The sequence below is a fragment of the Myotis nattereri genome (assembly GCF_964212035.1).
Source record: "Myotis nattereri genome assembly, chromosome: 5".
In the NCBI taxonomy this organism is placed as follows: domain Eukaryota; kingdom Metazoa; phylum Chordata; class Mammalia; order Chiroptera; family Vespertilionidae; genus Myotis; species Myotis nattereri.
In genome coordinates this window covers 15,500,333-15,526,301 of record NC_138080.1, presented here as the reverse complement: position 1 = coordinate 15,526,301, position 25,969 = coordinate 15,500,333, and the positions used below count along the sequence as shown (strand labels likewise).

Below are 25,969 nucleotides of genomic sequence, written 5' to 3'. Positions count from 1 at the left end.
GAAATTGCTTCGGCATATGTCTGAGATTTTGTTGCCTTTGGATTCTTCTAGAATTTTTATGGTTTCCTGTCATACATTTAAGTCCTTTATCCATTTTGAGTTTATTTTTGTGTATGGTGTAAGTTGGTGGTCTAGTTTCATTTTCTTGCATATATCTGTCCAATTTTCCCAACACCATTTATTGAAGAGACTATCTTGGCTCCATTGAATGTTCTTGCCTCCTTTGTCAAATATTAATTGAGCATACTGGTTCGGGCCGATTTCTGGGCTCTCTATTCTATTCCATTGATCTATATGCCTATTCTTGTGCCAGTACCAGGCAGTTTTGAGAACAGTGGCTTTGTAATACAACTTGATATCTGGTATTGAGATCCCACCTACTTTGTTCTTTTTCAGGATTGCTGCAGCTATTCGGGGTCTTTTTTTATTCCAGATGAATTTTTGGAGAGTTCGTTCTAGATCTATGAAGTATGCCGTTGGTATTTTAATGGGAAGTGCGTTGAATTTATAGATTGCTTTGGGTAGTATGGACATTTTAATGATGTTGATTCTACCAATCCACGAACACGGTATGTTCTTCCATCTGTTTATGTCTTCCTCTATATCTTTTTTCAACGTCCTGTAGTTTTCTGAGTAGAGGTGTTTTACCTCTTTAGTTAAGTTTATTCCTAGGTAGCTTAATTTTTTTGGTGCGATGGTAAACGGGATTGTTTTTATAATCTCTCTTTCTGAAAGTTCACTATTGGTGTATAGAAATGCCTCAGATTTCTTGGGGTTAATTTTGTATCCTGCTACATTGCCAAATTCATGTATTAAGTCTAGTAGCTTTTTGATGGAGTCTCTAGGGTTTTGTATGTATAATATCATGTCATCTGCAAATAAGGACAGTTTTACTTCCTCTTTTCCAATTTGGATGCCTTTTATTTCTTCTTGCCTAATTGCAATGGCTAACACTTCCAGTACTATGTTGAACAGGAGTGGTGAGAGGGGGCATCCCTGTCTTGTTCCTGTTCTTAGGGGAAATGGTGTTAGTTTTTGTCCATTGAGTATGATGTTGGCTGTGGGCCTGTCATATATGGCTTTTATTATGTTGAGGTATGATCCATCTACTCCCACCTTGCTGAGAGTTTTTATCAAAAATGGGTGTTGAATTTTGTCAAATGCTTTTTCTGCATCAATTGATATGACCATGTGGTTTTTTTCTTTCAATTTGTTTATGTGATGTATCACGTTTATTGATTTGCGGATATTGTACCATCCTTGCATCCCTGGGATAAATCCTACTTGGTCATGGTGTATGATCTTTCTGATGTACTGCTGGATCCGATTTGCTAAGATTTTGTTGAGGATTTTGGCATCTATGTTCATGAGGGATATTGGCCTGTAATTCTCTTTCATTGTGTTGTCTTTACCTGGTTTTGGTATTAGGGTGATGCTGGCTTCATAGAATGAGCTTGGAAGTGTTCCTTCCTCTTGAGTTTTCTTTAGTAGTCTGAGGAGGATAGGTTTTAGTTCTTCCTTGAATGTTTGGTAAAACTCCCCTGTGAAGCCGTCTGGTCCTGGGCTTTTGTTTGATGGAAGCTTTTTGATGACTGCTTCAATTTCTTCCATAGTTATTGGCCTGTTGAGATTTTTAGATTCTTCCTGATTGAGTTTTGGAATGTTGTATTTTTCTAGGAATTTGTCCATTTCCTCCAGGTTGTCTAGTTTGTTGGAGTAGAGCTGACCATAGTATTTTTTAACAATCATTTGTATTTCTGTGGGGTCTGTTGTTATTTCGCCTCTATCGTTTCTGATTTTGTTTATTTGGGTCCTCTCTCTTTGCTTCTTGGTGAGTCTGGCTAGAGGTTTGTCAATCTTGTTTATCCTTTCAAAGAACCAGCTCTTGGTTTCATTGATTTTCTGTATTGTTTTTTTGGTCTCTATGTCATTTATTTCTGCTTTAATCTTTATTATCTCCTTCCTTCTTCTCACTCTGGGGTTTTCTTGTTGCTCTCTTTTTAATTCTTTGAGTTGTAGAGTTAGCTGATTTACTACCATTTTTTCTTGTTTTTTGAGATAGGCCTGTAGAGCTATAAACTTCCCTCTCAGGACTGCTTTCATTGTGTCCCATAGGTTTTGGATTGTTGTGTTTTCATTGTCATTAGTTTCCAGGATGTTTTGAATTTCTTCTTTGATTTCATTGGTAATCCAATCAATATTTAATAGCATGCTATTCAGCTTCCAGGTGTTTGAGTATTTTGGGTTGTTTTTATTGTAGTTTATTTCTAATATTATGCCATCGTGGTCTGAGAAGATGCTTTTTATGACTTCAATCTTCTTGAATTTGGGGATACTTTGCTTGTGACCCAATATATGGTCTATTTTTGAATATGTGTCATGAGCACTTGAGTAGAATGTATATTCCGTGGCACTGGGGTGAAGTGTTCTGAAGATGTCTATTAAGTCCATCTGATCTAGTGAGTCATTTAGTATTGCTGTATCTTTGCTGATTGTTTGTCTAGAGGACTTATCCAGTGCTGTCAGTGGTGTATTAAAGTCCCCTACTATGATTGTATTGTTGTTGATCTCTCCTTTGATATCTTCCAGGAGTTTTTTTATGAATTTGGATGCTCCTGCATTGGGTGCATATATGTTTACCAGGGTTATATCTTCTTGTTGAATTGATCCCTTTAGTATTATGAAGTGGCCTTCCTTATCTCTTGTTTTTTTTTTTTTTTTTTTTTAAATATATTTTATTGATTTTTCACAGAGAAGAAGGGAGAGAGATAGAGAGAGTTAGAAACATCGATGAGAGAGAAACATCGATCAGCTGCCTCCTGCACATCCCCCATCGGGGATGTGCCCGCAACCCAGGTACATGCCCTTGACCGGAATCGAACCTGGGACCTCTCAGTCCGCAGGCTGACGCTCTATCCACTGAGCCAAACCGGTTTCGGCCCTTATCTCTTGTTATGGCCTTCACTTTGAGGTCTATTTTGTCCGATATAAGTATTGCTACCCCAGCTTTCTTTTCCTTTCCATTTGCCTGAAAGATATTTTTCCATCCTTTCACTTTCAGTCTGTGTGAGTCCCTTCTAATGAGGTGGGTTTCTTGTAGACAGCAGATGTATGGGTCATGTTTTTTTATCCATTCAGCCACTCGATGTCTTTTGGTTGGAGCATTTAGTCCGTTTACGTTTAAAGTTATTATTGAAAGGTACTTATTTGTAGCCATTTCTTTTTTTGTGTGTGTGGCTGCTTTCTTTCTGAGCTTTTTATTATTTTTATACCAGTCCCTTTAGCATTCCTTGCATTGCTGGCTTGGTGGTGATAAACTCCCTTAGCCTTTTTTTGTCTGTGAAGCTTCTTATTTCCCCTTCAAGTTTGAATGATAGCCTTGCTGGATAGAGTATTCTTGGATTCAGTCCTTTGCTTTGCATCACTTTGTAAATTTCTGTCCATTCTTTTCTGGCCTGATGTGTTTCTGTTGAGAAATCATTTGATAATCTAATGGGAGATCCCTTGTATGTAACTTTCCGTCTCTCTCTTGCAGCCTGTAAGATTCTCTCTTTGTCCTGAACATTTGCCATGGTAATTATGATGTGTCTTGGTGTGGGTCTTTTCGGGTTCACCTTGTTTGGGACTCTCTGGGCTTGTGTGACTTTTTTCTTCCCCACCTCAGGGAAGTTTTCTGATATTATTTCTTCTAATAGGTTTTCTAATCCTTGTTCATCCTTCTGTTGTTCTGGTACCCCTATTATTCGTATGTTGTTTCGTTTCATGTTGTCCCAAAGCTCCCTTAGGCTCTCCTCCTGTCTTTTAATTTTTTTCTCCAATTGCAGTACATTTTGGGTGTGTTTTGCTTCCTTGTCTTCTAATTCACTAATTCGGTCCTCCGCTTCTCCTAGTCTACTGTTGATACTTTCAATGGAGTTTTTCATTGCAGCTATATCACTCTTCATTTCTTCTTGGGTCTTACTTAAGTTGTTGATTTTTTCATCTGTTTCTTCTAGCTTCTTCCATATGTTATCGATTTTTTCATCTGTTTCTTCTTGCTTCTTGCAGAGGATGTCGATTTTTTCCTCCATCCGGTTTATGCACTCTAGGACCCTTATTCTGAATTCTTTGTCTGTCATGTTGCATGCCTCTGTATTACTTAGCTGCTTTTCTGGAGAGTCCTCCTTCTCTTTCCTTTGGGGGTTTCTTTGTCTACCCATGTTTGATCTCACTGACATATCTAGACGTTGAGTCGTTCAGTGGTTGCTCCCTTGGTGGCAGTGACTCCTTGGTCTGTGGTTGCTCTTCGGGTGGTTGCGGTAGCAGCTGCTCTTCAGTTGGCAGCAGCTCCTCTGGTGTGTGCTGTTCACAGCTGAGGTGGCTCTTCTGGCTGGTGGGGCGAGGCTTCACATACAGCTGCTGTTCCTCAGCAGAGGGTGTGGTGCTCTGGAGGTTGCTGTAGCTTCGATCTGCTGCGTTGATTTAAAGGCACAAAATACAACACAACAAGGCACCACGTACCCGGCAGTATACACAAATATATTCACGATATTAATAACCCCAAATAAAGGTGACCACCCGAATTAAGAGAATTAGGGGATAAGGAGGATGGAAGGGAAAAAGATAAAAGAGAAAAAAGAAAAGAAAAGTAGGCACCAAAAAAAGGAGTGCAAAAATGAAATTGGGAAAAAGGAGGGGGGAAAAAAAGCGAGAAAAGAAAAGACAAGAAAAAAAAAAGAGAAAAAAGAAAATAAAAGAGCGAAAAGAGAGAATGAAGTGGAAGAGGGGAAGAGACTTTTAATATGAGGAGAATACTCCTATAGAACCGCCATTAATCCCAACAGATTCCAGCAACAGCTCCCTGGAGATGAATGCAAACTAGAAACAACCAATAATATGACGATGAAAATAGAATGGAGAACACTAATCCCAAAATAAAATAAAGAGAAAATAAAATGGCACTTTAAAAAATGGTAAAATGGTAGCAGTAATAATACTGGTTAAAAATAAGAAGGTAGTAGTTAAAAGGGTAAAATGAGGTGATGGAAAAAGAAGAAAAAAAAAAAAGAAGAAGAAAAAAATTGGTTTCTTAGTTAAAAGGTGAAAAAAGAAAAAAAAAGAATTGCAGTAGTGAAGGTCCTTCGGTTCTTCTATTCTTCAGTGTGGCTCGCCTTAGACCTGCCAGGTATTCAGGGGAGTGTTGGGTTTCCCTGCGATACACTGTTCCTCTGTGTTGTAAACCACAGTCCTTATTTTAAAGCAAGCCGCATTTGTATCCCAGACTGCCTTATTTTGTGTTTAGCAAAGAGTCAGTTTGTGGGTCAGCCTCTGGGTGGCAGTGTTCTGGGGTTGGCCTCTGAGGCTATAGGGCCTCTCTGTCCAGTGGAAGTTCACTGCCCAGAGCTGGCTGCGTAATAGTTCTTTTATTGATTTTTTTACAGAGAGGAAGGGAGAGGGATAAAGAGTTAAAAACATCCATGAGAGAGAAACATCCATCAGCTGCCTCCTGCACACCCCCTACTGGGGATGTGCCCGCAACCAAGGTAAATGCCCTTGACCGGAATCGAACCTGGGACTCTTCAGTCCACAGGCCGACGCTCTAGCCACTGAGCCAAAATGGTCAGGGCAGCTACTATCATTTTTTTATTGAACTTTGAATACTCAAAACGAGTCAAGTGGTAGCGAAGAGCATGATTAAGCTTACTGTAGGACTTTCTTTACTTATAAATATTACAAATTGGTATAGCTAGATCAAATCTAAAATTTTTTAAGTGCCTGTAGATTTCAACTTTGTTCTTCTTTAAAAATTTTAAATTATTTTATTTTGCAACTACATTTGACATTCAATATTATTTTATGTTAGTTTTAGGTGTATCGCATAGTAGTCAGTGACTCCCCTGATAATTCTACTACCCACCTGACACCATGCATAGTTATTACAATATTATTGACTATATTCCCTATACTGTACTTTATATCCTGTGACTATTTTGTAACTACCAATTTGTATTTCTTAATCCCTTCACCTTTTCACCCAGCCCTAAACTTGGTTCTTAATAACACTTCCATAAAGCTAGAAGTTGAACCACCAGACATAATTCACAAATTAAAATGAATCTCTCCTTTTATATTTGTGGTTTATAGACTTGTGGCTATTAGATAACAAGGAATCTAAAATAGACTACATCGCCAATTTAAAAATGTCAAAAAATGTCAAATTTTTGTTACAGTTGCTAATTCACCATAATGCTCCTCCTGTATAATAAAAGGCTAATATGCAAATAGACCAAAAGGCGGAATGACCATTCGCTATGACGTGCATTGACTGCCAGGGACAGACCTCAATGCAGGAGCTGCCCCCTGGTAGTCAGTGCACTCCCACAGAGGGAGTGCCACTCAGCCAGAAGCGGGGCTCATGGCTGGCGAGTGCAGCTGTGGTGGCGGGAGCCTCTCCCGCCTCTGTGGCAGTGCTAAGGATGTCTGACTGACATCCCCCAAGGGCTCCCGGACTGAGAGAGGAAGCAGGCGAGGCTGAGGGGACCCCCCCCACCCCCCCAGTGCACAAATTTTGTGTACTGGGCCTCTAGTATCATATAAACTTTATATCCAGCATAATATGAAGTTAGTTGTTAACATTTCCAGATTAGAAAACACAACTAGACCTCCCATATCTGTTCTTTTTAAGATTGTTATAGCAAGTTATTCTCAGGAAGAGCTCCATTCTATTAGTAGTGTTCTTGTTACCAGTAATATTTTAAGCAAGTACCTTTTTAAAGAATAAAGTATACATCTATGATTCCCCTGATCAGGAATTGAAGTCAAACTTCTGGAACAAACTTCTGGTTTCCTTAGGTCAGTTTTTTGGAAGAAATAAGTTCCCTTTTAGTGTTGCGATTTCCTTTCCTTTGTTTTTATTTTTAACCACTCTTTTATTTGTAATATCTTTTTCATAGATAAAAGATATTCACATCCCTTGTCCCACTTTTAGCTTACTGAATCAGATTCAAGTCTTGAATGTTTATATGAAAAAATTATACTTTAAATACACATATATCTTAAATGACTGACTTTAATTATACTTAAATGACTGACTTTAATTTTTATTATTATTGATTTGAGAGAGAGAGAGAAACATCAGTCTGTTGTTCCACTTATTTATGCATTCATTGGTTGCTTCTTGTATGTACCCTGGCCAGGGATCGAACCCGTAACCTTAGTGTATCAGGACGATGCTCTATCCAACTGAGCTACCTGGCCAGGGCTCCTTAAATGACTGACTTTAACTGTGGCCTTTTAAAAAAATTATATCCAATCACTTATAATATATGGTATTTTGGAATTTTTTTCCTACATAGTTCTGGTGGTATGGATGTGATATCATCTCTCTATATAAAAGCCTAAGTGACCGGCCAACTGGCCAGTACCTATGACATGCAATGACCACTGGGGGGCAGATGCTCAATGCAGGAGCTGTTGAGCTGTGGTGACGTGGCAGCTGTGGTTCTTGGATAATGCACTGGGAACCAGAGAGGAGGGAGCACGATTCTGGGGTGTGTCACCCGAGGACCACCCTCTCGCAATCCGGGACCCCTCGGGATGTCAGAGAGCCGGTTTGGACCCGATCCCCACAGGCCAGGCCAAGGGACCCCACTGGGGCATGCCTGTAGTGATGATATATTATGCTTAATTTGTTACGTTAAAGAAATGTGTTCATGGTTTTACTCTATACATTTAAGTATTTTAAATGATTTTTTCTCTTTCTCTAGCTGTCCCTTTCCCTCCAACCCAAAGGCTTACTTTGAAGGAAGTCTTTGTAAATGGGAAACCTAATATTGATGTCTTGAAGAACCATTTGGTGAAGGAAGGGCGAGTGGAAGAGGAAGTAGCCTTAAAGATAATCAATGATGGGGCTGCTATCCTGAGACAAGAGAAGACTATGATAGAAGTAGAAGCTCCAATCACGGGTATGAAAAGATTTTGCATGGTTGCACTTAGGTTTGAACTAATTTAAGAAATGATCACAAATAACCAACTAAAATGTGTTGTAATTTTTCTAGGAATTATGAGACCGTTTTAGGATTGTTTAGTATGTTTTCTGTTCACTGAAGAAATACAATTTAAAAAGTTCGTTATTTCCAGTAGAACTATTCAGTGTTGATAGATTGACTATAGTTATAGAGCAGTCCAGTCCAAAGCAAAAGTGATTTGAAAGCTAAACTGTGATCCCTATTGGTGTAATGCCCTTTCTTTTCTTCTTTTTTAAATATGTTTTTATTGATTTCAGAGAGGAAGGGTGAGGGAGTGAGAGATAGAAATATCAGTGACGAGAGAATCATCAGTTGGCTGCCTCCTGCATGGCCCCACTGAGGAACGAGCCCGAAACCCAGGCATGTGCCCTGACCAAGAATCAAACCATGACCTCCTGGTTCATAGGTCTACACTCAACCACTGAGCCATGCCAGCTGTCTCTTTGCTAAGACGTAATTTTTTACCTCACCCAATCTTTTTTTTCTAGTGTGTGGTGACATTCATGGACAATTCTTTGACCTGATGAAGTTGTTTGAAGTTGGAGGATCACCTAATAACACACGCTACCTCTTTCTGGGTGACTATGTGGACAGAGGCTATTTCAGTATAGAGGTAAAAATTAAACTGGATGTGTTGGAGCTATCATATTGTGTTTTTAAAAAATTTTGCTTTCCATTCTTTAGTAAAAAAAAAAATTCAAATGAGAACATTGGCAGAATTTATAAATTTTGTTACTTTCAGTCATTAAAGTGAGAGAGATATTTTGATATAAAAGTTTTTTTTCTTTTTTTAGCTAGTAGAAAGTCTAACAAATAGAAGGCTATATTAACCCAGCTTTGCAAATAAATTAAATGATTACTAACCTTTCCTCTTTGAAGGTAGTACATGGGCTGTATATAAGCAACATAAATTGCTATTCACCTTAAATGGGGCTTGAATTAGCTGACCTTAATTACAAGATCATAAGCTGCTGGGCTACAGTTGAATCTTAGATTAACTGCCAATGGTAAATAAGCAGGTGCTTAGCTTATTAAAGGAATAATTTCTGATGCTATTACATATAGTAAGCACTTAATAAATGTTCATTGAAGGAAAATTATTAATTAATGAAGTTAACTTAAAACCTTACAATTTACTTTTATATATTTTGAAAATTGAATGATGAAAGGAAAAAGGTTACAATTAAAACAAACTCTAAGTTTTTATGTATAAAAGAAAAAATTATTTTAGAACCTAATGCTTTAGTACAATGGAACCACAACATATTCATATTTAATGGCAATTGATTAAGCTGTACATGCTTGGCAAATAAAAGAAGTAATTTTGAAATAGTGTGGGTGATTGAATTTATAATGTTCCTGGAATAAGCACGACATAAGGAAATTGAGTCTGCTTGCTATTCTTGTAGTATTTAGTTTTGCCTCTCCCTCAGACTGTGAGAATCTCACTGTACTAAGTATGTTTCTGGTGGTTAAAGGTTTATTGTTCTTGCAGCATCACTCCTAAATACAGCTCAGCTACCTTGCTTGGTGCTCAACCAGAGAAGCAGCAGTTGTTCTAAAACTGCCGAAAAAATAAATGACAAGAGAAAGACCTTACTCTTTAGTTAGGTAGGCAGTCTAAACTCATGAATCAGAAAAGTTCAGTGTTATTTGCCAGTGCCTCATATTCATTTACTGTCATCTGTGAAGGTTAATGATGGTATGCACATTTTTCCTACTGCCCAGTAAATTCCTAGTCTTTAAATAGATACCTGGGATGGGAAGAGATCATACTTGTAAACTGTATTATTGAACACCTTTCCTATTCTTACTTCCTATTCACTTTGTATAGACAGTGCGCCAAAAGTATGGATGTTTGAAAGTCACATTGAATATTTACTTCTTTGTGTGTTTGCTAGCCATACAGTGGTTCTCAACCTTCCTAATGCCGCAACCCTTTAATACAGTTCCTCATGTTGTAGTGACGCCCAACCATAAAATTATTTTCGTTGCTACTTCATAACTGTAATTTTTCTACTGTTATGAATCATAATGTAAATATCTGATATGCTATATGTGTTTTCCGATGGTCACGACCCACAGGTTGAGAACCGCTGCATTAGGAGGTGTTAGAGGCTGAAGAGAAGAATACAGAACTTAATGAAGTTTTAATTAGTCATTTAATGAAACAACTTTTTAAAATCCTTATCCAGCCAAAACCGGTTTGGCTCAGTGGATAGAGCGTCAGCCTGCGGACTGAAAGGTCCCAGGTTCGATTCCGGTCAAAGGCATGTACCTGGGTTGCGGGCACATCCCCGGTAGGAGATGTGCAGGAGGCAGCTGATCGATGTTTCTCTCTCGTTGATGTTTCTAACTCTCTATCTCTCTCCCTTCCTCTCTGTAAAAAATCAATAAAATATACTTAAAAAAAAATCCTTATCCAAGGATATGTTTATTGATTTTAGGAATAGAGAAAGAGAAAGAGAAGGAAACACTAGTGTGAGAGAGAAACATCAATTGGTCCCATAGGTGCCCCAACCAGGGATCAAACCTGCAAACTTTTTGGTGTATGGGATGACGCTCCAACCAACTGAGCCACCTGGCTGGGCTGAAACAACTTTTTAAAAAGATAAATATTGTGCCATATTATCTTCCAAATTAACTCACATACTTTAAAAAGTTTTAGTCCATTGGTATATTCAAGAAAGCATATATAAAAACCCACAATGATTTTTATACACTACTAGGTGCCTGGTGCACAATATTCATGACTTGGGGGCGGGGCCCCTCAGCCTGGCCTGTGCTCTCTCACAGTCCGGGAGCCCCATGATCAATTGCCCCAAAGAAGTTGGCCCTGCCCACCCTGCTGGGGCTCCATGATGGATCGCCCCCGCAGAGGGAGGCCCCGCCCACCTGCCACAGCGCCACCACGGGGTAGCCTGGGCCTGATTGATCAATCACCCCACCGGCTGGTGGCCTCGGCCTCCCTCTGCAGGGCGATCATGGGGCAATGGCTGGGCCCCTAACCAATCGCATCACACCCGCCTTGGCTGGCATGGCACCAGTGGGTGTCATAGTGTGGCCATCCAGAAGGTTGTCTGCACAGTTGTTCTGCTGTTTGGTCATTCTGTTGATTTGCATATTACACTTTTATTATTATAGATAATATATTTAGAATATTTTATTACATATTTTTGCTTTTTTTAAAAGAATTTAAAAAATATTTTTATTGCTTTCAGAGAGGAAGAGAGAGGGAGAGAGAGAAACATCAATGATGAGAATCACCGATTGGCTGCCTCCTGCATGACCCCCACTGGGAATTGAGCCCGCAACCTTGGCATGTGCCCTTGACCAGAATCGAACCTAGGGCCCTGCAGTCTGAAGGCTGACACTCTATCCACTGAGCCAAACAGGCTAGGGCTTGTTACATATTGTTTTCCTCACTTATCAACAAATATTTCTTGAGTACCAATTTTATTTACTTATTTATGTTTTAATCTTTATTCTTGAATATATTATAGATATCTCTCCCCCACTTTTTCCCTCCTTGCTCCTCACCACCTGGTTCCAGCCCTGCCCCAGGCCTTCACCACCCTATCTATTGTCTGTGTTCATGGGCAATGCATATATGCCTATAAGTTATTTGGTTAATCTTTTCCTGTACCCTCTTCCCTCTGTGATTTTGAGTGTCAACTTTGTGGCAGGCTCTAAGGATAAAACAATAAGATTCATACTGTCTGTAGGAGCTGACAGTATAATAGAAAATATATACTTATGGATAGATCTTTCAGTATAATATAAAAGTACTAGAGGCCCGGTGCACAAAAATTTGTGCACTCGGCGGGGATGGGAGGGTCCCTCAGCCCGGCCTGTGCCCTCTCGCAGTCTGGGACCCATCGGGAGATAACGACCTGCTGGCTTAAGCCTGCTCCCGGGTGGCAGAGGGCAGGCCCAATCCCTAGGTGCAGCCCCTGGTTGGGCTCAGAGCAGGGCAGAATGGGGAGTTGGGGCGCTGCCCCCTGTCGTGCACAGAGCAGGGTGGGTGGGGAGGTTGTGATGCCACCCTCAGTCATGCTCAGGGTTCGGCCAATTGGGGGGTTGGGGCACCGCACCCTGTCACACACAGAGCCACAGGGCGATCAGGGGGTTGGGGAGCTCCCCCGTATCAGGCACAGAGCAGGGCTGATCAGGAGGTTGGGGCACCTTCCCCTGTCACAAACAGAGCAGGGCGGATAGGGAGGTTGTGGCCCCGCCCCCTGTCACACACAGAGCTACAGGGCGATCAGGGGGTTTGGGCGCTGCCCCCTGTCACGCTGATCCCGGTGCCGGAGGCCTCTCGGCTCCGCTGATCCCGGTGCTGGGAGGCCTCGCGGCTCCGCTGATCCCGGTGCTGGGAGGCATATTACCCTTTTACTATATAGGATAGAGGCCTGGTGCATGGGTGGGGCTGGCTGGCTTGCCCTGAAGGGTGTCCTGGACCAGGGTGGGGGTCCCCACTGGGGTGCCTGGCCAGCCTGGGTGAGGGGATGATGGCTGTTTGCAGCTGGTCACACACCCTTCAGGGTGGCGGTCCCCACTGGGGTGCCTGGCCAGTCTGGGTGAGGGGCTGAGGGCTGTTTTCAGGCTCGCGGGTGACTGAAGCTCCCAACTGCTCCTTTTTTTCTTTTTTTTTAAATTCTGGGCCAGCTTTAGCTCTGGCTCCAGCTCTGAGGCCTCTGCTGCTGAAAACAGGTATCTGGTTTGTTTGGGTTCTGTAATCGAAACAATGTATAACTCCAGCTCTGAGATCCCGGCTCGCTGATAGCAGGTTTTGGGGTTTTGTTTAGCTTCTATATTTGTAACTATGTTTCAAACTGCAAGCTCAGAGGCCGGCAAGGCAGGCGGGGAACGTTGGAGTCCTCCGTCACTGAAGCAAGCAAACCTCATGTTAGTTTCAAGCTGCCTGGCTGCCGGCCACCATCTTGGCTGGCAGTTAATTTGCATATCGCCCTGATTAGCCAATGGGAAGGGTAGCGGGTGTATGCTAATTACCATGTTTCTCTTTTATTAGATAGGATGTATTTAATTGTCAGCAGTATTCTTTTAAAAAAATATTTTTTATTGATTTCAGAGAAGAAGAGAGAGGGAGAGAGAGATAGAAACATCAGTGATGAGAATCATTGATTGGCTGCCTTCTGCACACCCCCTATTAGTGATGGAGTCCAAAACCTAGCCATGTGCCCTAACGGGGAATGGAAGCATGACCTCCAGTTTCATAGGTCAACCTCAACCACTGAGCCACCAGCTGAGCAGGACAGCAGTATTCTTCATTTGGGACCTTATATAATGTCTGAAATACAGTAGACACTCAATTTTACCATTCCTCTATTGTTGGATAATTAGGTTTGTAGCAGGTCCTGCTTATTGCCTGCCTTTTTCTTTTCCTACTGTCAGAATTCCTATTTTGTTCAGATAAATTAAATGGGGGGTTCAGGGAGAACCTTTGATTTCAGGAAGGGAAGGCCCTTATCCCAGTGCCAGGGAACGAATTCATGTTGGTTTGAACTAGTCACAACAGTCCATTCCCTGTTACCAGTGGATTGGTGTAGGGGTAAACGTGGAATCCTGGTTTGCTCAGTAATATATAAAGGAAACTCTGCAGGGTGTTTGGTTTGTTTAGTTTTTTGTTGTAATTTTTTTTTTTGGTTGTTGTTGGTGGTGGTGGTGTGTGTATGTGTGTGTGTTTATTTTGAAACATTTTCTTTCCAGATGAAAAGATTCTTGTAAGGTAAATGCTTTGAATCCCTCATTCCAGTATGTCATTTCAAATGTGTACTTAGCAGCTATTTTGTTTTTTTGGGTTTTTTTTTTTTTTTAGTATTTGCATGTGCTTTATTATTATTATTATTATTATTATTATTATTTTTTTATTCCTTAAAGTATTACAAAGGGTATTACATATGTGTCCATTTTATCCCCCCACCCTAGACAGTCCCCTAGCCTCCCCTATCCCCCAGTGTCTTATGTCCATTGGTTATGCTTATATGCATGCATACAAGTCCTTTAGTTGATCTCTTACCCCCCTACCTCCTGCCCCCCAACCCTCCCCGGCCTTCCCGCTGCAGTTTGACAATCTGTTTGAGGCAGCTCTGCCTCTGTATCTATTATTGTTCAAAAGTTTATAATGGTCTCTATTATCCATGAATGAGTGAGATCATGTGGTATTTTTCCTTCATTGACTGGCTTATTTCACTTAGCATAATGCTCTCCAGTTCCATCCATGACGTTGCAAATGGTAAGAGTTCCTTCCTTTTTAGAGCAGCATAGTATTCCATCGTGTAGATGTACCACAGTTTTCTAATCCATTCATCTACTGATGGGCACTTAGGCTCTTTCCAGATCTTAGCTATGGTGAATTGTGGTGCTATGAACATAGGGGTGCATATATCCTTTCTGATTGGTGTTTCTGGTTTCTTGGGATATATTCCTAGAAGTGGGATCACAGGGTCAAATGGGAGTTCCATTTTCAGTTTTTTAAGGAAACTCCATACTGTCTTCCATAGTGGCTGCACCAGTCCTTAGCAGCTATTTTGTGACTGTGGGGAGATGCTATAACTATGGAGGAAAAGCAGACCTGCTGTGAATCACAGATCAAAGAGGTAGAGAGGGCATGGTTTCTTGTTGATGATGTTGAGCTGGTACACTAACCTGGGACATCCCACCTCCAGACTTCTTGTTTCATGAGATATTTAAAAGTCTTTATGGATTAAGCAATAGTTAATTGGCTATTATATCACTTGTACTGTAAGTGGCACAAGGTTGTTCTGATTATTTCTGTTCTACACACTGCTGTAGTTAACATCTTTTTAAATCTTTGATGGTATTTCTGATACTTCCTCAAATCAGATCCTTATAAATGAAACTAGAGGCCTAGTGCATGAAATCATGCGTGGGTAGGCTCCCTAGGCCTAGCTTGTGGTCAGGCCGTCTTCCGCCCGCTCGCCAGTCCCCAGTCCTGCCCCGCTGCCACCCCAGTTCCCCGTGATTCCCTGTTCCCCATCCAGCAGTCGTAGCTGTGGGCTGTGGGGGGAGGAGGTGGGGGAACGAGAGGTGGTCAGTGCACCTTATAGCAACTGGTCGAGCGGTCGTTATAGTCGCTACGCCGTTATGGTCACTGGGCTTTTATTATATAGGACGAGAGGCCTGTTGCACGGAGAGATCTGTGCAATAGGCCTTCCCTTCCCTTGGCTGCCGGCACCAGTTTTCCTCTGGCACCGGGACCCAGGCCTTTGCTCTGGCTGGGCTCCGGCCAGAGCCCTCCCCCCCGCCACCCCCCCCCCCCCCGCCCCAGCTGTCAGGCTTCGCGGCTCTGCTGATCCCGGGGCGGTGATGCCTTGTGGCTCCACTTGGCGCCGGGGCCGTGAGGCTTCCCAGCTCCACTGATCCCGGGGCCGCGAGGCCTCATGGCTCAGCTGGTCCTGGGGCCGTGAAGCCTTGAGGCTCTGCTGATCCTGGGGCTGTGAGGCCTCACTGCTCAGCCGGCTTCGGGTACCTTTGGCTTCACTCCACCACTTGGAGCCTACGTATGCAAATTAACCACCATCTTTGTTGGCGGTTAATTTGCTTATCACCCTGATTAGCCAATGGGAAGCGTAGCGAAGGTACAGTCAATTACCCTTTTCGTCTTTTATTAGATAGGATAACTGGATGAAAGAATGTGAGCATTTTTAAGACTTTTGATACATATTGCCAAATTGTTTTTCAGAGATCCACTTTATTTTTCTCTTTCCATGCTTAACAATTTTTCTTTCCTTGAGCCTATATGAGAGAATCGTGGCATAATGATTTTTCTCATGCCCAAAGCAAGCATTGATCTTTCCTGAAGCAATGTGGGCTTTGATTAGGACACCAGGAACTTACCCAAATGTCACTGACAGGACAGAATAGTGAAGTCTCACTATTTCTGAGCCCTTTCTTGTTCCTTCTTCATTTGTACCTATTATAATGTATTTCCTCTGTGGTAGGGAAGCTAAATTTTCATTTCCTCTAATTAATTTTGCAATAAAAGAAAGGATTAAGAAGAACACTATCAGCATAGGATATACTAAATGCACAGGAGCCACCCAAGAGAAAATGATATCAGATGTCCAAATGATGTAAATGTGATCAGATGACCAACTGATGAACAGTTGTTGACATACAGAAATGATTCTTGAAGTGTAGTAAAAATTCTGTTCACATAGAAATAAAGAAGTAATTGAGTGTCTGAACACATCTGATAATCATGACCTTGTCATTGAATTGTACAAGATAATTATACAATTGCATCCTGATGTATAATTTAAGGAAATAAAACTTGAGATTGGAGGCAAGAAGTATGTTAGTAGTGTGGGTACGAATTATGCTTTTATATATCTCATTACTTCAAAAAGATGAGTTGGTTTTTTCAGGATTCAGAAATAGGGACCCAAATAAATCAAAAGATATGTAATGTTCTTGGTTGGGGAAGGTAAGTATAAAAGGGAAAAAGTGCTTTCTACGTTTTTATATGGATTTAATATAATTTTTCCTTGGAATATTTCATGCAAGTTTTGTCAAAAACAAAAGTGAACCAAAAAAGAAAAAAGCCATCTAAATATATTTATACTAGAGGCGCAGTGCATGATATTCATGCATGGGTAGAGTCCCTAGTGGCTGCCCGCTGCCCACCGAGGCCTTCCATCGTTCGGCCCCCTGGTGGTCAGCACATGTCATAGTGATCGAACTCCCGGTCAAACTCCCGAGGGGACACTATGCATATTAGACTTTTATATATATACACTAGAGGCCTTGTGCACAAAAATTTGTGCACTCTGGGGGGCCTCTCAGCCTGGCCTGTGCCCTCTTGCAGTCTGGGACCCCTCGGGGGATGTCCACCTGCTGGCTTAGGCCCACTCCCTGGGGGATTGGGCCTAAGCTGGCAGTCAGACATCCCTCTGGCAGCCCGGGAGCCCTCAGGGGATGTCCACTTGCCAGCGGGGAGCAGGCCTAAGCTGCGGTTGGACATCCTTAGCACTGCTGAAGAGGTGGGAAAGGCTCCTGCCAACACCGCTGTACTGGCAGCTGTCAGCCTGGCTTGTGGCTGAGCAGAGCTCCCCCTGTGCGAGCGCACTGACCACCAGGGGCCAGCTCCTGCATTGAGCGTCTGCCCCCTGGTGGTCAGTGTGTGTCATAGTGACCAGTCATTCCCAGTCATTCTGCTATTAGGATCAATTTGCATATTACCCTTTTATTATATAGGATAGAGGCCTGGTGCATGGGTGGGGGCTGGCTGGTTTTCCCTGAAGGGTGTCCTGGATCAGGTTGGGGGTCCCACTGGGGTGCCTGGCCAGCCTGAGTGAGGGGTTGAGGGCCATTTTCAGGCTGGCCAAGCCCCCAGCGGGGACCCTCACCCCATGGGGGTATGGCCAGCCTGGGGGAGGGGCTGATGGCCGTTTTCAGGCTGGCCATGCTCCCCGGTGACCCAAGCTCCCAGCCTCTCCTTCTTTTTTTTTTTTTTTCCTGGGATTTATTTATCTTCTATAATTGAAACTCTGTAGCCTTGAGCAGAGACCAGGGCTGGCCAGGGCAGGCGGGAAGCTTGGCTTCCTCCATCACCGGGGGCAACCCAAACCTCCTGCTCGTTCCAGCTCTGTGGCTGCCGCCATCTTAGTTGGGTTAGTTTGCATACTCGCTCCTGATTGGCTTGTGGGTGTGGCTTTTGGGCATGGCTTGAGTGTAGCAGAGGAATGGTTAATTTGCATGTTTCTCTTTTATTATATAGGATAGATGTGTCTATTTAAGTTTTATAAGGTTTATTTTGCAATGTCTGTCTCAGATAAAATGTATATATATTTTGATTCCAAAATTCCATTTTTGAGAAATCATACTTCAGGTGCACTCATAATCATGTACAATGACATATGAATTAATATTTTATCACAACAACTGAGAGGTTCCATTGGCATTTAATAAGCAGTGTCCAGGTATATAAAACATCCTGCACTATTTGGGAAAAGTATGCTTTCCAAAAAAGTAGTATCCATGTAGAATAACAGCCTTAAATTCTGAGAATATGGTGAAGAGCAAGCAAAGCAAAGTCTTTTACTGTGTTTTTATAAGGAGAATGACATCATAGCTTTGTGTAGTGTCTATCAAAATCATATCAGGGGGACAGGAGTAGCTCATTTAGATAGAGATCAGGCAAAGCCTATCTGAGAAGGTAGTGTTTGAACAGAAACTTGTCTGGCTTGAGGGAATAAGCCATGCAAAGAAGGTGGGGTAGGAAGTACATTCTAGGCCAGTGATGGCAAACCTTTTGAGCTCGGTGTGTCAGCATTTTGAAAAACCCTAACTTAACCCTGGTGCCGCGTCACATATAGAAATTTTTTGATATTTGTAACAATAGTAAAACAAAGACTTATATTTTTGATATTTATTTTATATATTTAAATGCCATTTAACAAAGAAAAATCAACCAAAAAAATGAGTTCACGTGTCACCTCTGACACGCATGTCATAGATTCGCCATCACTGCTCTAGGCAGAAGACAGACGTGTAAATGTTCAGAGGCAGGAGCAAGCTTAAGCCAGTTCACAGGTAGTAACAAGTAGTAACAAGTAGTAACAGTTCACAAGTATGCACCTTATAGCAACTGGTCGAGCGGTCGTTATAGTCGCTACGCCGTTATGGTCACTGGGCTTTTATTATATAGGACGAGAGGCCTGTTGCACGGAGAGATCTGTGCAATAGGCCTTCCCTTCCCTTGGCTGCCGGCACCAGTTTTCCTCTGGCACCGGGACCCAGGCCTTTGCTCTGGCTGGGCTCCGGCCAGAGGCCCCCCCCCCCCACCCCCCACCCCCCAGCTGTCAGGCTTTGCGGCTCTGCTGATCTTAAGGGTGCTGTGGCTGGACAGAATAATGACCAAGGGGAAGATATAGGCCATGTATGAGCGAGCGGCAGGACTTAGGTCATGTCAGGCCTTGCCAGCCATAGCATGGAGTTTGGGTTTTATTCTGAATGTGATAGGATGCCATTAGAGAAATTTTTCTTTTGATCGGGGGAGTGATATTTATGTTTTAAAACAATTTCTCTGTCTGCTTTGTCATATGAATTGACTATAGGAGCCCATAAGTGGGTGTAGAAAGACCATTAAGAATGGGCAAAAGATATTGGTGACTTAAATTAGGCATTTGAGAAGCATTTGGATTAAGAATTTTGAAATCTTTTCTTCTTGGGAGGTGGGAAATTTTCTGTTGAATTAATCAAGCTCCTATGGTCATGGCACATTTATTACTCATCTTTGCAAAGTCTCTCCCTGGTTTTTGTCTTTTTTCTTCTCAGTGACTTGTATTTTCCTTACTCTCTCTCCCTCGCACACATGTTTCTGTTGTGTTTGGTATATGCCTCAGAATACATATAATACATTACATTAATTTTTTTAACATACAAGTCTTTTATGGATGAAATGTTTTAATTTTACATAAATGTGGCTCTCAAAATTTAACCTGTGTCATAAATATCTGGAAGACTTGTTCAAAAGCAGTTTGCTGGAACCCATTCCAGAATTTCTCGTTCATTAGATCTGGGGTAGAGCCTAAGAATCTCTTACAAGTCCCCACATTGTGATGATGTACCACACTTTGAGATGAACGTGACCACACTGAGAACCATAACGGGAGCTCTATTTCTGTTTTGTTTTTCACTTACTATGTTTTAAAGATCTATCCAGGTTGCTGTATATCTCAACTTCATTGCTTTCTGCCTGCTGTATAGTATTCCATTATACATAGCTGTGACATTTTTGTTCTCAATTCTTAATGGTGGACACCTACGTTGCTTCCAGTTTCTTTCTATAATGAACACTGCTTATGAAATAATCCCCCTATGGTCTCATGTTTTAGTTTTTCTATGGTTTATGAACAAGAGTGGGATAGCTAGGGGAAAGGGTATATAGCTTTATACTTGAACTGACTATTGCCAGAGCACTCATCAGAATAGCTATACCAGCCTATACTCCTGCCGATAGCATGTAAGAGTTCATATTTCCTCACATCCCTTTTTCCAGAATTTGGTTTTATCTCATTTTCTAACATTAACCAAAATGATGGGTATAAAGGAGGATCTTATCATTATTTCAAATAATATTTTTCTAATTCCTGGTGAAATTGAACATCTCATATTTTAACCATCCCACTCTTAAAATCACTATTAAGAGTTTCTTTTAAGACCTTTCAGAGGTAGGGTAAGCATATCTAAGCATATTTACATAATTGATTTTTAAGAAATAAGTGCTTATCACTGTACACTTCCCATTAAGTGCTGTTTTATCTGAGTCCCATTGATTTTGACATGTATTGTTTTTATTATCATTCAGTGTTTTACATTTTAAGAATTCTTTGTAGCTCTAAGACAATGAAGGTGTAGTATGTATTTTTGTTTCCAGTCATGCAGGATTTTTTGAAGTTGGTATCTTATGATTCTAATGTAATTTGATTAGAGAACATGATATGAATAATATGCATTCTTTGGAATTTATTGAGACTCCCTTTGTGATGGAGAACATGGTAGAGTTTTATGGCTATCCCATATGTTCTTGAAAAGAATGCATTCTCTACTTGTTGAACCGTTCTGTATAACTTTGATTCTTTTTGCCTGCTTGGAATATGAGTTACTTTTGGGTTTCTGTTAAAATCTCCAACTACAGTTATTGATTTATCTGTTTCTCACCATAGTCCTATCAATTGTTGCTTGTGTTATGAGGCTATATGTGAAATATGTATGTTTCATGGTTAGCATATACTATAAATCTTCATTATTCATGAATTCTGTATTTGTGTATATACCTCCTTGCTAAAATTTACTTGTAATCCCAAAATCAATACACATAATACTTTTTGAGGTTCTAGGTCCTCTCAGCAGAAGGAGCTAGGAAATATATACACATACATTCATATTTTTATTTATTTCATTACCTATTTGCGTTATCTTAAAAAGCGTGAGTCCATATGATACCTCTGATTCCAATCCATCACAAGGTTCATTTTAGTCTTCCCTCTTTCCTGGCTCTCAATATAGTCATTTATCTACTCGATTCCAGTGTACCCATAAAATAGGTACATGGCAGCCAACTCATACTGTGAAAAACTAACTAAAGTTACAGTATTTGTGTATATTTCTTTGTGTCTTTAGCCTTGTAGTATGCAATCAACATGCTGTTTTCCAAAGTTACTTTATTTATTTATTTTTTTAAATATATTTTATTGATTTTTTTACAGAGAGGAAGGGAGAGAGATAGAGAGTTAGAAACATCGCTGAGAGAGAAACATCGATCAGCTGCCTCCTGCACATCCCCCACTGGGGATATGACCGCAACCCAGGTACATGCCCTTGACCAGAATCGAACCCGGGACCTTTCAGTCCGCAAGCCGCAAGCCGACGCTCTATCCACTGAGCCAAACCGGTTAGGGCCAAAGTTACTTTAATTAGTTCCCTCCTCCTCCTCCTCTTCTTTGTTGCTTTGTTATTCATTTCTAATACAGTTAAGTTCATTTGTTACTATTTATATTTCATTTTGGTTGATTCAGTTACTTATTTTGGGAGGCATATGTAAATCATTACAGGACTGAGGTTCTGGAGTTTAAAGCTGTCCAGAAAGGTATGCTTTGAGAAGTGTCACTTCCTCCTGATCCTTCCTAACCTATTCCCAGTTTCCCCTCCTTCCCACCCTTTTCCTCTATGCTCCCTGTAAGTAACCGATCTCGTTAGTTGTTGTTGTTAATTTATTTCAGAGAGGAAGGGAGAAGGAGAAAGAGATAGAAACATCAATGATGAAAGAGAATCATTGATTGGCTGCCTCCTGTACGCTCTTACTGTGGATCAAGCCTGCAACCGGACATGTGCCCTTGACCAGAGTTGAACCCGGGACTCTTCAATCCGCAGTTCGACACTCTATCCACTGAGCCAAACCAGCTAGAGCTGATCTCTTTAGTTTTTGATTTATGCTTCCTGTATTTCTTATGCACATGTGTACTTCTTATATCCCCTTCTTTATTATATTAACAGTAGCTTTTATGCTTTTTTCACTCAACATTATATCTTGGAAATCACTCCAAATCAGTTTAAAGAGATCTTTCTCACTCTTTTTTTTTTTTTAATAGCTTCATAGTACTTCATTGTGTGAATGTATCATAATCTGCTCAACTTTTCTCCTATGTATGATTATTTACATTGCTTCCAGTATTTTGCTATTACAAACCATGCTGCAACCTTGTGAATATGTATTTTCTTATTGTTGGAGGCATATTTTCAGAGTAGGCTCCTAGAAGTTATCAAAAGTTAAGTTTTGTCAGTTTTTGCCAAATTGTTTTTTACCATGCAATTTTTAAAAAGTTGTCAAATTTACCCATCTTTCCCCCACCCCTTCAGATTTTTACTAGTTAGTTACAAAATTTTCCCCCACACTAAAGCTAAAGAAGAACTCACCCACAAATTTCTTCTAGAATTTGTATGGTTTCATTTTGATACAATTAAATCCCATTTCCATTAGTTATTTATTATATAAGACTAGAAGCCCAATGCACAAAAATTCGTGCAAGAGTAGGCCTTCCTTCCCCCGGCTGCTGGCACTGGCTTCCCTCCGGCACCCGGGATGCAGGCTTCCCTCCTCCAAACATCAGCAGGCACCTGGGACCCGGGCTAGCTTCCCTCTGGCCACCCGCAGGCACCCGGAACCCAGGCTGCCCGTGCCACCCCCCTCCCCCCCCTCCCCCCCCCCCCACCTCAGCTTCATCAGGAATGATGTCTGGAAAACATCTGGTCTAATTAGCATATTACCCTTTTATTATTATAGATAGGGATCTAATGCTTTTTTTGAAATGTGACCAGTTGTCCCAGAGACATTAAGTACATCATTATTTTAGTAATTTAGGATGCCACCCTTACTATACACCAAATTTATATGTACTCAGATTAATTTCTGGACTATTTTATTCCACTGGTATATTTGTGTATATGCTAGTACCATTGCTTTAATTATAGAAACATTATAGTCTGTTTTAATATTCAGTAAGGCTAGTCCCCCTCATAATTTCTCTTTCAGTGTTTTTTTTTTCTAGGTGTTTCCTGACGGTTGTATGTTTTTTTCTTCATGTAAATTTTAGTATCAGCTAAAATTAAAACTTCATAGAATAGCTTGTTGATATTTTTATTGGAATTGCAATGATATTATAAGTCAAATGAGGAAGAACTGCAATCTTTTAATGTTGAATCATCCTATCCAAGAATAGGGAATGTCTCTTTGTTTATATCTACTTTGTGTCTCTTGGGAAGGTTTTAAATTTTTCCTGGTATGAGATTTGCAAAGTTTTCTTGGTATGAAATTTGTACATAAATTTATTCCTATGTGTTTAATCTTCCTTACTGCTATTGTAAATGGGGTTTTCTCTACCATTGTGTTCTACTTATTTTGTGTATATGAAGGTTATTGATTTTTATGTTAATTTTATATTCTTCCCTGTTACTGATTTTTATTATGTGAGTTTTATCATTGATTTTTCTGGAGTTTTTCAAGTATACTATCATATTATGTTATCTGCAAATACAGGTAGTTTTTTTTTCTTTACCCATTTTTAAGCCCCTAATTGATTGCTTTTATCTAATTCCATTGGCTAATACCTCTAAGTATAGTGTTGAATAATAGCGGAGATAGTGGTTATCTTTGCCTTGTTCCTGATTTTATTTATTTATTTTATTGTACCAGTGGTTGTTTATTTTATTTATTATTATTGTGTGTGTTTTTGTTGTTGTTAATCCTTACCCAAGGATATTTTTCCATTGATTTTTAGAGAAAGTGGAAGAGAAGGGGAGAGACACACAGAGAGAAACATTGATGTGAGAGAAACACATTGATTGGTTGCTTCCAGCACATGCCCAGAACCAGGGTGGGGGATTGAGTCTGCAACCAAAGTACATGCTCTTGATGGGAATCGAATCCTTCAGTTCTCAGGACGAAGCTCTATCCACTGAGACAAACCAGCTAGGTCACCTTGTTCCTCATTTTAGTGGAAATGTCTCTAGTATTTCTCCATTAAATAAAATACAGGTTTTAGGAGTAAGTTATATATGATATATGTGTGGGTTGCTTTGTCACAGAGTTCTAGATACTTGTAAAAAACATGGAAACAGAAATTGAGAGATTTCTATGAAGGCTATTCTCTATGCTCTGTCAAATTCTAGGGCAATGGCATATTACATTCAAAAGCTGAAGGTTTCATGTTTCAACTTGGGAATAGTAATAAGATATGCCATTACAAGTCATTTGAATTTATGTAAGTTATCTTTGTGCATTGTCATGGTCACAAATAAAAATTTTATGCTTGTATTTGTCTTGTAGTGTGTACTGTTTTTATGGAGTTTAAAGATTAATCATCCCAAAACACTGTTTCTGCTTCGGGGAAATCATGAATGCAGGCATCTTACCGAATATTTCACCTTCAAACAGGAATGTAAGTATAATCGCTTCTCCAGAACTTTTGTAGTTACCCTTTAGCTAGTCCTAAGATGAATCAGCTGTAATGAAAAAAGAAACTAATGGAGCTCAAGTGTTCCCTGTTTTGTTTTGTTTTCTGGTAAAAACCAAAATTCCACCTTTTAACACATTTATTTTGAAAATAACTTTTGGGTTTATCCCCCTATTTTTATAAAGTATTACATTTGATATATTTGGAAAACATAGAAAAGTCCAAAAAAGATAAAAATTGTCCATAGTCATACCAATGAAAGATAATCACTACTCTCTCAATATTTGGGATGTAGTCTTCTATTCTTTTCTGTATATATAAAGACCTATCAAGAAATAGTTGAAAATATTTTAAAAATAAATTTTGCTCATAGACTGTTTAATAAATTTCTCTTTTCACTTTATGTAATAGCATTTTTCCATATCATTAAATATTTTAATGTGACTTTAAAATGTTATTTTACTATTTTTAAAGTATTTCATTTTATGAATGTATTATCATGTATTTAGCCAATTTAGTAACAACTATAGAACATGTAGGTTGTTTCCAACTATAAATAATATTATAATAATACTACTAGTATAAAAAAAGTTTCTTATTAAAGATAGAATTTTTTTGAAAGTCAATAAACATTACTAGCTGATTACAAACAAAACCCTCACCAATTTTTTTTACCAGAATCTACTTACTCACAATTGGCTCTTAACAAACACTCATTGTGATGGTGACTCTATCGGGGAATGTTTGAGAAAACTTGCCCCAGGGCATTTGCACTTATTGTTTCTTATTTCCCCCCAGATACCTATCTGCTTTTCAGACCTACACCCTTACTTCATTCATGACTTCTCTTCAGAGATTTTCTTCCCTGGTTGGTTTTCCTAAGTTTAACTCTCATCATTTTACTCTCACACACTGCTTTTTTTTTTTTTCATCTACCAACAGCTGAAATTTTTATGTATTTTATATATAAATTTTATATGTTTTTTTTAGCATATTTACTTGTTTATTGTCTTTATCTCTCACCAGAATTTAAGCTTCATGATGGCAGTGACATGCTGTGTTCACTGTTGTTTTCTGAGAAACAATATCTAATAACTCATAGGAGATGCTTACTAAATGTTGGTTGAATTAATTTGTTGAATAGAATGATCATTTATAATTTGTACCTTTAGGACAAACTCGCAGAAGATAATTACTAAGTCAGGGGCATGAACATTTTATTTTATTTATTTTGTTATTTTATTTTGTTATGTTTTGTTATGTTATTTTATTGATTGTTAATCCTCACCCAGGGATATTTTTCTATTGATTTTTAGGGAGAGTGGGAGAGAGAGGGAAAGAGGAATATTGATGTGAGAGAAACACATTGATTGGTTGCCTCCTGCACGAGCCCTGACCAGGGCCCGGGAGGAGCCTGCATCAAGGTACGTGCCTTTGACCAGAATCGAACCCAGGACCCTTTGT

General features: G+C 40.1%; 1 protein-coding gene across 4 annotated transcripts in view; it reads left to right on the top strand.

Annotated features, from left to right (window-relative positions):
• Positions 1-25,969, top strand: part of PPP3CC (protein phosphatase 3 catalytic subunit gamma) — a 96,982-nt gene that overhangs the window by 23,510 nt on the left and 47,503 nt on the right. For all 4 annotated transcript variants that reach the window (XM_081091137.1, XM_081091135.1, XM_081091136.1 and 1 more), the window contains exons 2-4: positions 7,746-7,943; positions 8,495-8,619; positions 24,379-24,490. In XM_081091137.1, coding sequence (XP_080947263.1) covers positions 7,916-7,943; positions 8,495-8,619; positions 24,379-24,490 — 265 coding nt within the window. In that variant the 5' untranslated portion in view covers positions 7,746-7,915. The remainder of the gene's footprint in view (positions 1-7,745; positions 7,944-8,494; positions 8,620-24,378; positions 24,491-25,969) is intronic.